At 44.0% G+C, this 12,847-nt stretch overlaps 1 protein-coding gene across 1 annotated transcript in view; it reads left to right on the top strand.

Moving 5' to 3' along the window:
- N4BP1 (NEDD4 binding protein 1) overlaps positions 1–10,366 on the top strand; it is a 45,174-nt gene extending 34,808 nt beyond the window's left edge. The window contains exons 3-7 of the mRNA XM_007450630.1: positions 1,960–2,090; positions 3,649–3,745; positions 5,877–5,984; positions 7,685–7,792; positions 9,615–10,366. Of these exons, the coding sequence (XP_007450692.1) occupies positions 1,960–2,090; positions 3,649–3,745; positions 5,877–5,984; positions 7,685–7,792; positions 9,615–9,972 (802 nt within the window). The 3' untranslated portion in view covers positions 9,973–10,366. The remainder of the gene's footprint in view (positions 1–1,959; positions 2,091–3,648; positions 3,746–5,876; positions 5,985–7,684; positions 7,793–9,614) is intronic.
- Positions 10,367–12,847: the final 2,481 nt, after the last annotated feature.

Genomic DNA, 12,847 nt, shown 5'->3' on the forward strand with positions numbered 1-12,847 from the left:
TGCTCCATGAGAATGTAGCTTTAGTTGGGGACAGTACCACTGTGGGGGTAGTTGAAAGGGCACTGGCCCAGGAGTGAGGAAATGTCATTCTAATCCCAGCTCATCCACCCTCTGACAGTGCAGGCTGGGCAAGTGGCTCTGTCTCTCAAGAGGTGTTCATTTTTTTTATCTCTAATGTGACTTTAAATGCATTCCTAAGTTCTGTGGTTCTGGTGCACAGTACAAGATAGCAAGTCAGAGAAAAGAAGAGGGGTGGTTGAGGGCCTGTGTCTAGAGACAGCTTCATAGAAGAAGAGAGACTGGCCTTGGGTCCTGAGGGCATTCGGGGAGGAGGTTTAAGAGATAAGAAAAAGCTCAGAATCCAGGAAGAGTCAAATGGCAAGACCACCTGGGCCAAACTCCAGAGTGTGATGACAGATGGTGGTGGAAGCAGAAGGTATGCTTTGGCCAGATCCCATCTGACTAGTCAGGTGCGGAGGCGCCCTCGAAGCCAGGCACTGGATTTGTGTAGAAGGATGGTGCTGTAGAAGGCCCTGAGCAGAATCAGAGACTGCATTTCAGGGTCAGTCTGACTGGAGTCAGTGCAGGTGGGTTAGAATTAGCAGAGCCTGGGAGTGACTTGGGACACTTTGTGCCTGAGGAGGCAGAGCTCCAAGTGAAGGAAATACCTGCCAAGTGGTTTTGAGATGTGAGAAGACAGGACTGAAGATGCAGAATTTACTGTCATTGAAGCAGTGAGGGCAGATTATGCTAATCTCAACTGTGATAACATCACAGGGATTTCTCCCTTTTTCTAATACTTATGAGTAGACAAATGGATTACCACCTGCAAAATTTCAAACTTTTAAAAACACTTTTTAAATAAAACCTTTACTTTTACTTAACTGCTGGAAAATAAATTTTAAATATTTTTCTTCTTTTCTTTTGAAATTTGTTACCAGGTTTTGGGATGGGGAACAGTTTTTAATCCTCTATACCAGAGATTACAAGTTAGGGGCCAAATCTGGGCACCACCTGTTTTTATAAACATGGAATTTAGCTACACCCCTTTACTTACGGTTGACATTTCAACCGTGGCGCAGCAGACAGTGCCTGGCCTTTTGCAGAACAAGTGTACTCAGTCATGTTCAGTACTGTCCCGTGTTTATTTTCTACCTGCTTTCTGCTTCCTTCAACAAAATCACGGCCATGGCCCCCAGGTAGTTTCATTTGAGCCTTGCCCTCAACTTGTTTCCTGGAAGCTGTAAACTGAGGCACTTTCATAGTTCTCCAGAAAATGGGATGCAGCCCTCCCGGAGCCACAGGCATTCGCGAAGCCTTTGGAAGTTGTGGTGGTGAGGACCGTGTCATGGAATAGTTCTGATCGCAGCTGCTTCTGCTTCAGCAACAAATTCCTTCATAAAATTCATAGAACATTCTTAGAGGCCCGGGGACTAGGTCTCTTTATCTGAAAACAAAAATAAAAGGTGTAATAAGGGCTTCCCTGGTGGCGCAGTGGTTGAGAGTCCGCCTGCCGATGCAGGGGACCCGGGTTCGTGACCAGCTCTGGGAAGATCCCACGTGCCACGGAGCGGCTGGGCCCGTGAGCCATGGCCGCTGAGCCTGCGCGTCCGGAGCCTGTGCTCCGCAACGGGAGAGGCCACAACAGTGAGAGGCCCGCGTACTGCCAAAAAAAAAAAAAAAAGGTGTAATAAACAAGTATTGCCCTGAAGCTAAAACTGCCTTCTACCACAAAAGCACACTCAATTAAATCAGCTGAATAAAATACAACAGAAATCACAGAGCTATTAAGAATCCTACCTCCTATCATGGGTCCTCTCTTGGCTTTGCAGAGCAGCAGACTATTAAAGGAAATTATTAAATTAAATAATTAATTATTTAATTTAAGTTATCATGGTGAAACTTAACATACTTTAAACATGCTTTAAACTGAAATAAATTTTACTTTTTCTCATATAGCCATGGTCTGAAAAAGTTCTTTTCTTGTCGTGGAATTGCGATTGCGGTTGAATATTTTTGGAAGCTTGGCAACAGAAACATCACTGTATTTGTCCCGCAGTGGAGAACAAGGCGTGATCCTAATGTCACAGGTGAGGCAAACTGATTTTTCCAGATTACTAATTAGGTATTTAATGAGTTGGCTTGTAATTGCAACACACACTACTTAGAATAGAGTCATGTGCAGAAACTTTAAAAACAAAACTGTAAATTCCGTTGCACCCAGTAAAAAAAAATCAGTTGAAGAGTGTTACAGCATAAGAAATACTTGGGGGAAGGATGGAAAGTTAAATAGCTGTTTATATAGAAAGTTATATTAGACTTCATTATATATCACAAAAATTTTCTTTGACTTTCTAAAAAGTTGATTACATATGTCTTTCTAGTAGCCTGTGTTTCTTCCTCTTTAAACAGTATTTTTGAAAATGGCCATTTGATAAATTTGGAACCCTCAAAGAGAATGTCTTTTTAACAACCTGTTTAATAGCTTAATGTAAGTCATTTATGTTAATTGTATGGTACTGCGTGGCTGACCTGCAGGCCACATACAAAAGATTTGAACTTACTATATAGATCCTTAAATGTTCCAGAGAAGCTTGAAGTTTTTTTGTTTCTTGGGTTGTAATAGGAGAACCAGTGAAAGGGCTATGCCAGGCAGCTTAACACATCAGATTACCTGGAAATAAAAGGTAGATTGGGAGGAGGAAGCGTGAGAACAGGACTCACCCAACACATTTACAACAGGAAGTAAAACTTAGTCACTGTTGAGGTGGAAATGGTAAAACCACATTTCCCAAGTATCCCAACTTGCCTCACTCAGGGGAATGTATTGGTCCTAACAGAAGGTACTTGAGAAATGAGGCAGATCCACTCATTTCAGTTATTTTTGCAGTAAGATCCCTGTGAGAGTCTTGTTAGCCTTATGTGCTGTGCATTTCTAGAATCATAAAGACACCATGTTTGGGCGTTTCAGCTTAAGTCAGTGGTGAGTACCATTGTAGGGAATGTAGGTGTGGGGATCTTAGATTCTGAGCTTTTAGCTTCATTTTTGCCCATTACCCTCCTTTATCTTCTGTCACAACCCACTCCCATGAAAATCAGTAAATATTTGTACAGATAACAGAGGGAGGTTAGATAGGATGCCAACCAGAGGGAGATTTGACAAACTCTTGGAATAGGGACCAAGCCTGCCTTTCTTGGGATCGGGACAGAGCAGTTTGTCTGCTTCTACTGCCATCACTCTTCCTGTTCCCACCCCTGCCCTCCCTCCCAGGGACTCTTGCCCTTACTCTCTTTTCCTCTACTGCTTGTAATGTGGCTGTGAAAAAGTTCTTAATGGTTAAGATCCATTAAATATAGGTTTATGGTTTACTCTTCTTAATTTAAGAAGCAAATGAGTTGAACAATTTTAAGTTTAAAAAATAGCTAAAGTCAGTTTTTATGTTATATTTGTCTTAGTATATGTCTTGCTTGATTTTTTTTTTTTTTCCTTCCGTCCCAGTAAGTTAGTAACATTGAGTCTTCTTGAGTCAGTAGAAAAAGGGCTTCCCACAACTCTCCAGGTGAAACATTTGGGAGTGCTTTCATTTATTTAAAGATCTGGGAAGATAGCCTTTTTCTGAATGTGTATTCAACTTATTCCATGAACAGAACAGCACTTCTTAACCCAGCTCCAGGAGCTCGGAATATTATCTTTAACTCCTGCACGGATGGTCTTTGGAGAAAGAATTGCTTCTCATGATGACAGGTATGAAAGGCTGGTTTCCTTTCTAAAGTGGGTGTGGGGTGGTGAGGGGCCACCCACCTGCTCCACCGGACGGTGGACACACTTGGCTCGGGTTTGAGAATTTTAACATTTATGGTCATTAAGGTTATACATTCAGTGGTCTTTGCTGTACGGTTTAGGAGATTACCAAAGAAGCTGCTGAGTTAGAATTTTTAGTAAAACATGGCTGAGAATCTATAAGTAAAAGCAGATATTGAGTTTCTAGTCTTTTTGGTACTTCCTAAAAGTAATGTTTGTCTTGTCCTAGTGTGGCAGCCTCAAGAGTGGTTTTCAAACATTCCTGTCTCCTGCTGGTTATACTTGGCCAGTGACTTAGTCTGTCACTGTGATGCCTGAGCCCTCAGTATTTCTTCCACATCATAGAACATGGTCTCAGCTGTCCTCATGTTATAGGAATAAGCTGCATTTCTTAGGTTGTTACATTGCACAGAGAGCAGGTGCTGAGATGACAAGTGTCTGGGAACCTAAACAGTGGCTGCCTGTTCTTTCCTCTCCTGCCCTCACCCTCTTTCTTTCTCTCTGGCCTCTAGCACTTAAGCCCCCTAGTGGTTTAGCCTCAGCGTTCTACCACAGTGCTCCCCTGCATTGAAGACAGTGCTTAGCTTGTAACCCAAGGTAGTGAGTGATGGTCAGATGGGTGAGGGATGAAAAGAGGTGCTTAGCAGGGGAAGGGGACTTGGGGTGACAGCGGACATTCGGCAGAACGTCCAAAGGGCCTTCTCACTGACAGCCCCTTACCCTTCACCAGGCTGGTATGAGAGACCAGATCTGATGGGCAGAGTCAGGGGTGGCGTGAAGAAGAGTGTGGGAGAGGCACCTTTGGGCCGGGGCGTAGGTGAGAAGGTACTGGGAGAGTGGGGTGGAGGGCCCACCCTCGCTCCAGCTCTAAGATACTGGGTAGGGACCGTGGAGTGCTTAGGTGAAAAGGCAGGTCGGACCGCCAGGCTCGTGAAGAACCTTCAGATGCTCTATAACGCTGCAGCTTCATTCTCAAACCAGCAGAAATTGAATGCATGTGCAAGTGTGTAGGCTAGGCTTTTGCTTAATTTATATGGCTCTCTGGGTTTTTAGCAGTTGTGAATATGAGTCCTGATTCACAGTACATGCACGGAAGCCCTTACTACCTATTTTTGTTAATATGTCTGGGCAGATATTACCACTTACAGTTCGTGCCAGTTAGAAATAATTTAAGGTACTTATTAATAAATCCAAAATGCTAAATCATATTTACTTACCAAGGTTTCCTAAGATTTCTGAAACTAATGAGGCTTGTTTTTTAATCTTCTTTTAAGTACTCACTACTATTAATAAAAGCAGTAGTTTGCACCTTTAATTCTAGTAGTGATTCTCTTATTGTTTCATTCTCTTTGTCTACATTGCCTCAGGCAAATGCGGTTATCCTGATTAGGAGATAAAACTCATATTATCCTCACAAGTCTCTCATTAAGAGGGCTTGAACATGAATAATCTCCAACAATGAAATAGAATTCTCCTTAATATTTAATTCTTAAACTTTTTGATTACCATGTATCTTTTCATAATTTGCATTTGAGTGGATCTGTAACTTGGACTAAACTGAATGGCAGTTCTGGACATCTCTTCTTAAGTCAGAGCAGAAAATGTGAATTTAGGCAGTAAAAAAAAAATTGCGAGGCCAACTATGTCAAGCAGCTACTCTTAGAACCAAAGTACCGTAGCTTATCAACTAAAACCCTAACAGTGATTTCACAGGCTTGTCAACTCCTATTCATTCTCTGCTCTAGTCCTCATGCATTATCTTATTACCACCCTTTATTGATAATACAACTTCTCTAGAAAGATGTATAAATTATGGTTGAGATTGTTTTGAAAAAGAGTTAGATTGTATGAAAACCAGATCTTCATTTATAATTATTCTAGTAATTTCAGATGTTCAGTATTTCAGATTGATCTTCAGTTGACAAGGGCTTAACTTTCTGCTTCCCAGCCTTGGTTAAATTCTTTGGTGATTTTCCTGTGAAGAGGAAATCCTTTTGTTTTCTTATAACACAGCTTCTCTGAGCCAGGGATGCCTGCCTGCTTGCCCGTTTTAACCACTCTTATATTACCATAGGTTTCTACTACACTTAGCGGACAAAACTGGTGGCATAATTGTAACAAATGATAACTTCAGAGAATTTGTGACTGAGTCAGCCTCTTGGAGAGAAATAATTACAAAAAGGTAATATTTTCTTCTTTGTCTTTGGTCAGAGATGTCTTGTTGTTTATTATTTGTTTTGCGTCCACCTTGGAAGCAGTGTCGGGGACCTAAAGTATCATAAGACTATGCTCCCACTCCACAGGATGGCTGTCCCTTCTCAGTAAGTGGGAGGACTCAACACAAAGCAGTAGCTCCAGCAGGTGATGTGTGAGCATGCTCGGGTGCCCACAGGTGTCTTCTGTAGAACAGTTTTCCCTGGCAGGAGGCAAGAGGCACATCTTTGTGGCACAGTTAACTCTCTGTTAACTGTGATGGAGCAGAAATGGCCACCTAACTTCACCTTGCCCTGATGCCGAGGGACACTTGAGCAAGTCATTGGGCCTCCTGACTTTACTCAGTTATGAAACATGAAGGTTGGAGTTTAATGGCAACTGTGAGTTCATCAAGAGGGTAGGACCAAAATCAACATGCTGATTGGGCTTTCACTTTTGGGAGAGGAGAGAGTGTTTCTACTTTTTACTATCTGATGCTTTTCTTGAGCATTGTACCATCATTTTACCAAGTTTAGTCATCTATATTGAAAACATGTTGAATATCATCCAAAATAACAAAGTCAGGAGTTTGCAGTCACTACTGTTTTTTGTTTGTAATGACGCTCTGAATGTGTTCAGCTGCATTAAGATCAGTGAACACAAGCTTCCAAGACTTTGCATTAACAAGCATCATCTGACAGGTTACTTAACAAAAAGCAATATTCTTATGGTAGTGCCAGGGATGAGTCATAAATGCCACAAATCTAAGAAACATACCTCAAGGCTGTGTATATCTAGTATAACTATTATATTACTAGTGTAACCTACCTACTTACCTCTTTAGGGGTTTCACAGTTGCCGCTTGTCTGATATTTATATTTCGTTGAATCGTTGGAGGATTTTAGAAAATGATTCTTTGGTTCATCATTTTAGAAAATGATGCCCAGGTGAAAGTTAATTACTGTCTGCATTTTGACTGTTAAAAAACTGTTGCTGATGGCTGAACTCAGAATTGGTCTCTGACCTGTGGGTGCAGTTAACAAGCCATTAATCTTCTAGTATGTGTTTCTGTTGGATCTGTGCCCTGGGCTCATTGTCAGTATTTATTGGACAGTCATCTGTGTATGCATGGAAGGCTTAAATGAGTCAAGACTCAGTCACACACCAACCCATTGCCTTCAGAATTCATAAAACAAGGCAGAAACCAAAGTCCAAGCAGCAAACCAGTCATTTGGACTTTTTTCTTTTTTAAACATTTTTGTAGACTTGATAAATCATGCTCAACTGACCTTCAATATTCTGTCTTCATACACTGTTTCCCTTTTTTAAAAGAACATCAGTGGGTTTGCTTATGGACTCATTTATTCAAAAATTAAACCTTGGTTGAGCACCTGTTGTATCCTAAGCACCTGTTGTATCCTAAGACAGTCTTTCAGTCTTATTTTTCAAAGTTACATTGAAAGTCAGGAGAAGGAACTGCTTCCCAGGCCCAGATAAAAATCTGAAAGTCTTGCTAAGAAATGTGAGCGCCAATAGGGTAAAAGTTTCTTACTCTGTCGTATTGACCAATATTTGTATCCAAAAGAGAAATTAAAATGGTTTAACTGGGGTGTATTTGTTTTTTGCTTTAGGCGGTTAAGCAGCCTTTAATTTTTTCCTCCAGCACTGTAATTGTTCTCCATGTTATAGATTGCTCCAGTATACCTTTGTGGGGGACATATTTATGGTCCCTGATGATCCTCTGGGAAGAAGTGGACCTCGATTAGAAGAATTTCTTCGGAAGGAAGTCTTCCTTAGGTATTTCCTTTTCCAGATTGTCTTGCATTTACAAGTTTCTTTCAGTTCTTTGTGCTTCAGGGCGAGTGCTCTCTCTCTAAAGATTAAAAATGGCGTTTTATTTTTTAAAATAGCCTTAGATTTAGTGCTGGTGAAATGTATGTGGAATGTCTCCCAAAGACCAAATCTTCATTTGTGGTCCTTTTGGTTTTAATCCCAGGAGAGGATGGGGAGCCAGATTTTCTGTAGGTCTAAGAAGACGAAGCAGATTTTGCTAGTGGTCACTTATTAGTGAATGCTGCTTGGGTTCATGGTGTGTGTCTGAATATCTTTTCTAAGTTCATTTTCCCAAGTCATTTGCTTTGAATATTTTATGCTTATATTAATTTATTTACTCTTCAGGAATCACTGCCTGGGGAAGTATTACTTTCTACCTCACTTAATAGAGAAGCCAGTATTCTTTATTTATCCGAAATTGATTTGATAGCTTAGGTTTTCTTTGTTGTGGATTTGGGTTTTTTGTTTGTTTGTGTTTAAAGACATGTTGCTGGTGGTTTGTGTTTAAAGACATTCTGCTGTTTGCAGAATTCTCAAGTAATGGACGCTGTTAACTAAAGTGTCCTGTGTGCCTAAGTGGCAGATCATATTCCCCAGTGATAGACCTTTTCCCTTTTTTAAAGTAAAACAGGCTACATTTCTGTGTGTTTCTCAGCAGGTATTTGCACAGGGATGCCACGGAGGTCTAAACTGAAAGGAATCAGACGCACAGCTCCCCCACCTTTTTAAGGCATTGAGACTACAGCTGATCCTTTCCATTTATAACAGGATCCTTTGGGGGGACGGGTGGTTCACACAGAGCTGTCTTCTGCACACAAGACCAGCATGATTTCAGCTCCCAGTCTCTTTTGAGCCTTTGGGTTTCATTACACAGATGAGGACTTAGTTCCCAAAGGTCCTGCTTCTCTACCGACACCAAGAGAACGGCAGCCATTTTTAACACCTGTTGGATGTCCGTATGTCTCATTTTTCTTTCAGAAGTCTGAACTTGGAAATCCTCTGCTAGGCTTTAAGACCTGAGGCCTGTGTGCAGGCATCAAGGCCCATGGGTCAAACAATGGAAGGAGAGTTCCGGCTCCTTCTACAGCCTCAGCAACCTGGCAGCAGGGTCAGTCCTGCCTGCTCACCTAATGGCTCTTCACAAAAGTGTTAACTAATTGAATAAGAAGTTGGTAATAGCTCCCCCCACAGAGGGACTGAGCTTTTGAAGTTGGGAAAAGTGTTCAGGCAGCCCCATTTCTCAGCTGCAAGGCAGAGTCAAGTGGGAGGCTTTTTAATAGTACGGACGCTGTATACACACGTGCATTCAAGTTGTGGGCACCAACGTCTCACTCAGACTTGGGGGGCTGGGGAGGCAGCCTCTTTGCCCAAAGTGGGTTCCTTTTTCTCAGCCCCGTCAACCAGGCTCCACAGAGAATCAGAATCTGCAGGAGAGTAGGGCCCTGTTTCCAGTTCTTTTGAAAGCTTCCAGGTGATTCTGGTACACCCTGGTTTAGAGCCAAGCAGCTGGATAGGGTCAGTCCTCACAGCAGCAGGCCAGGGAGGTGGAGTTGCTCATGAAGAGCTAGCATTCCCTGTCATGACTGATCGGGAATTGGTGTCACTGGCATCCTCACGGGCCCCTCTGTGGACAGCTGCCATCCCTGCCTTGGCTGCAGTCTTCTGTCTTGCCTTCAGAGGCCAGAGAGCAAGCAGCTCCTTGAGCCTTGATGTCAGCAGCAGATGTTTAGACAGATTTCTTGTTTATCTCATAACCCAGCTCACCAGGACTTGCTTCCGTTCACAGAGATATGCAGCCCCTACTCAATGCCCTGCCAAATGTGGGCATGTTTGACCCCAACTTCAGAGTCCCTGGCACCCAGGCAGCCAGCACCGGCCACCAGCCTCCAGCCCGGATTCAGGGCACCCCACCCAGCCACTGGCTTCCTCAGCAACCCCGCTTCCCACTTTTGCCAAACCTTCCCAGTATCCAGCAGAATCTGCCCATGCCAGCACAGAGATCTTCTGCGGAAACCAACGAGCTAAGGGAAGCCCTTCTGAAGATCTTCCCTGACTCAGAGCAAAGACTGAAAATCGACCAGATCTTGGCAGCTCATCCGTACATGAAAGACCTGAACGCGCTTTCCGCCATGGTGTTGGACTGAAGGCCGTCGGGAACTGGGGCTCCGGGCTGAAGATGCACTCAATCTAGTATGTGCACGTGGCAGCAGGAAGTGACATAATGTGAAGAAACCAATTTCCCAGTGGAAATGCTGTTGTAGTGTATAGGAAAAAAACAGATGTTTTGTGTATAAAAAAATCTGGGTTTTCAAAACCAGCTTTTTTCTATATATAAATTATGCTGCTATTACAGATTTAACATTTTCTGTAAAAGGAAAGTCTACATTTTCTGCCTGTTCAGAACTGTTTAATAGCAGTTACTCTTGAGTGTACTTACATTTTTATGTTTTTTAAACTATTTTCCTTAACGCTGAAAATATTGACAAATGGATATGATTAGCCTTTCTAAATAAAAAAAGAGTTGCTTTCTTAGGGAAAGCAAGACCTCTTATATTTTCTTGAGATGACTGTGTCACATCCGCTAACATGAAGTGTGCTCAGCCCTCCCAGCCTCCTCTGCCCTCACCCCTGGAATTAGAGTCCCTAGGAGTTAATTTTGCTCCTCTGGGGTCTTTCATTGGAGCCATTTGTGAGAGTGAACAAGTGGTGCCACTAGATGGCACCTTGTGCCTAGCCGTTGTTAATGACCAGGGCAAAGTTAGTCGCACAGAACATCCAGGCAGGAAGAAACTTGAGAGCTCACATAGTCTAGCCCTTCCTCCCCTCCCACCCTGCAGAAGAGGGAACTGAGGCTCAGAGTGCCCTCTGTCTGGACGCGCCCAAGTCCACAGCCGTGGACCGGACTCCTCGTCCTGGGCTCAGACACACTCACCAGCCAGTCCCTGACTGACTCTAGAAGTCACATATTAGCTTCTGAAGATACTGGTGGGATGTGAGAAAGTTTAGTGAAGAGCCCCATCATTACAGTAATTTTGTGTCCACAACCTTGGGAGAGCACCCCCGTCATGTGAAGTTTGTGCAGCTTTGCCAAAAAAATGGTTTTCTATTCTCAAGAATGACCCAAGCCAGTAAATAGCATTAGTAGCTTCTGTGGGGACCCAGAGCCCCATGTTTATTTTTCCTGTGTTTGTCTCTCTAGTGTCCTCCTAAGCTGCCCTTCCTGTCTGTGAGTCTTTCTCAGAACTGATATCTTAGTATTGTGTTTTCAGTGTTGCCTAAATTCTGTGTCAGTGAAATTCTTTTTCTGGCTAATTAATTTCTAACATCTTTATTGTTCTCTGGACCTTCAAAGGGCTTCGTATTTTATACCTGTTCTCTCCCTAGGCTGCTCACGGTCAGTTTCACGTCTGCCTTGTAGATCACATCTCTCCCGGTCCCCAGAAACAGCTGCCGAGGACTCGGTGCTGGTTTGTTCTTCATGGTGAAGGGACTTGGTTGGCCATGAGCAGACCTTGGTGTCTCCCCCTGATGCTCCCTCCAGGTGTGGCTGACCCCCGCATCCCTCGAGGGGTGAGTCCAGAGTCCTCCAGGTGGCCAAAGTCGTACTTCAGTCATGTTTTCTCTTGGATGCCTTTAAGATGCATCCTACTGTGGAGCTGCTTGTCAGCAAGGGGGCAGGTTGCCCGAGTCACCCAGCTGTGCACGTGGAGGTAGAAGACTCGAGGCAGGCCGGACGGCGACATTAGTCCCAGCCCCTGTGCCTCAGCTTCACAACTGGTGGTTTTTAAAAACAACAGCAGGGGTGTGAGAGCTGGGTCTTGCAGTGACTCTGACCTTTGGGGTCAGGGTGTTGTCCAGCAGCCTTGCCGATCCAGCACTTCTCCTGTTTCAGAGAAGGACCTAGAGGGCATACCTTGATTGCCAGGACTTAGCCACAGGTCTTCCTGGAAGGGGGCTGAGCCTCCACTGATGCCAGGTAGAGCTGACTAGGCCTAGAGGTCAGGAGTTTTCTGGGCTCTAGAAGTGACTTGACCTTTGACCTATGAATTGTGTAAGCCTCTGTGGTCTTAGTATTGTTTCTGAGAGCTCTACCTGCCCCTTTCCACTTTCTTGGCTGCAGGAAGGAAGAACGTAGAAGACCAAGTGGGAGGAGTGTCAGAAAAGCATTACTTACTTACCTTGGTAAATGAAACAATTCATGGTTCTTTCTTAAATCCATCAAGTTTAGTTAAATTTAATATTTTAAAATTCAATTTTCAAACAATTATTTAAAAAAGTCCATTACTTGTTCTCAGGCTCCTCTTAATACTAGGCTCAGGGTTGATGCTATAAAATATTTCTTGATGGTCTCCCTCCCATGGAAGAGTTCTAAACCACCTTGGGAGTGTCGGCAGCAGTGCTTCCTGTAACTCCTTGGGGCTGTAGGGGGCTGTCGTGTGCGGTCTCTGCATCCCATATTCCATGGCATTCCGTGGAATGAATGAAGTAGGTGGCAGGGCAGAGGATGCCACTCTCATTCAGTGGACTGGTGTCTGCTGCTCAGAGAGGTTGTCCAGGCTTAAAGAATAAGTAGGTGGTGATGCGGAGTGACTCCTGAGCCTGCATTCTTCCCCAGGCCCCAGGCTGCCGCCTCTGGGAGAAGAAAGACTGGTTTGACCTTTCTGTCAAGTAGCCGGTGTTTGAGACCCTGTAGGCTGCCAGCTAGAAAAACAGTAAGAAAGGCCTCTCAGCCATCCTGGATGAAGGGTCAGCATTGTTCTGGCAGGCGTGGCGGGCCATGGCTGTGTCTCCAGGGACTCTGTGGGCCTGTTGCAGCTTTTGGTGTCAGTGAGAGGAGGGATGGTTTTGCTTTATTGCCCGGGCTTATTGTGGCACGTGTGGAATATGATCCATGCATAGAAGCCCATGAGGCTCTGAGCGCACCCCGCCACCACCAGGTCTGTGCCCCTCCCCCCAGGCCCTGGGCCCGGGCACCACCCCCTCTCAGGCCCAGCCTGCCTCCCACACACCTCTGAGACA

This window comes from Lipotes vexillifer, unplaced genomic scaffold (genome assembly GCF_000442215.2).
Source record: "Lipotes vexillifer unplaced genomic scaffold, Lipotes_vexillifer_v1.1 scaffold943, whole genome shotgun sequence".
NCBI classification, from domain to species: Eukaryota; Metazoa; Chordata; class Mammalia; order Artiodactyla; family Lipotidae; genus Lipotes; species Lipotes vexillifer.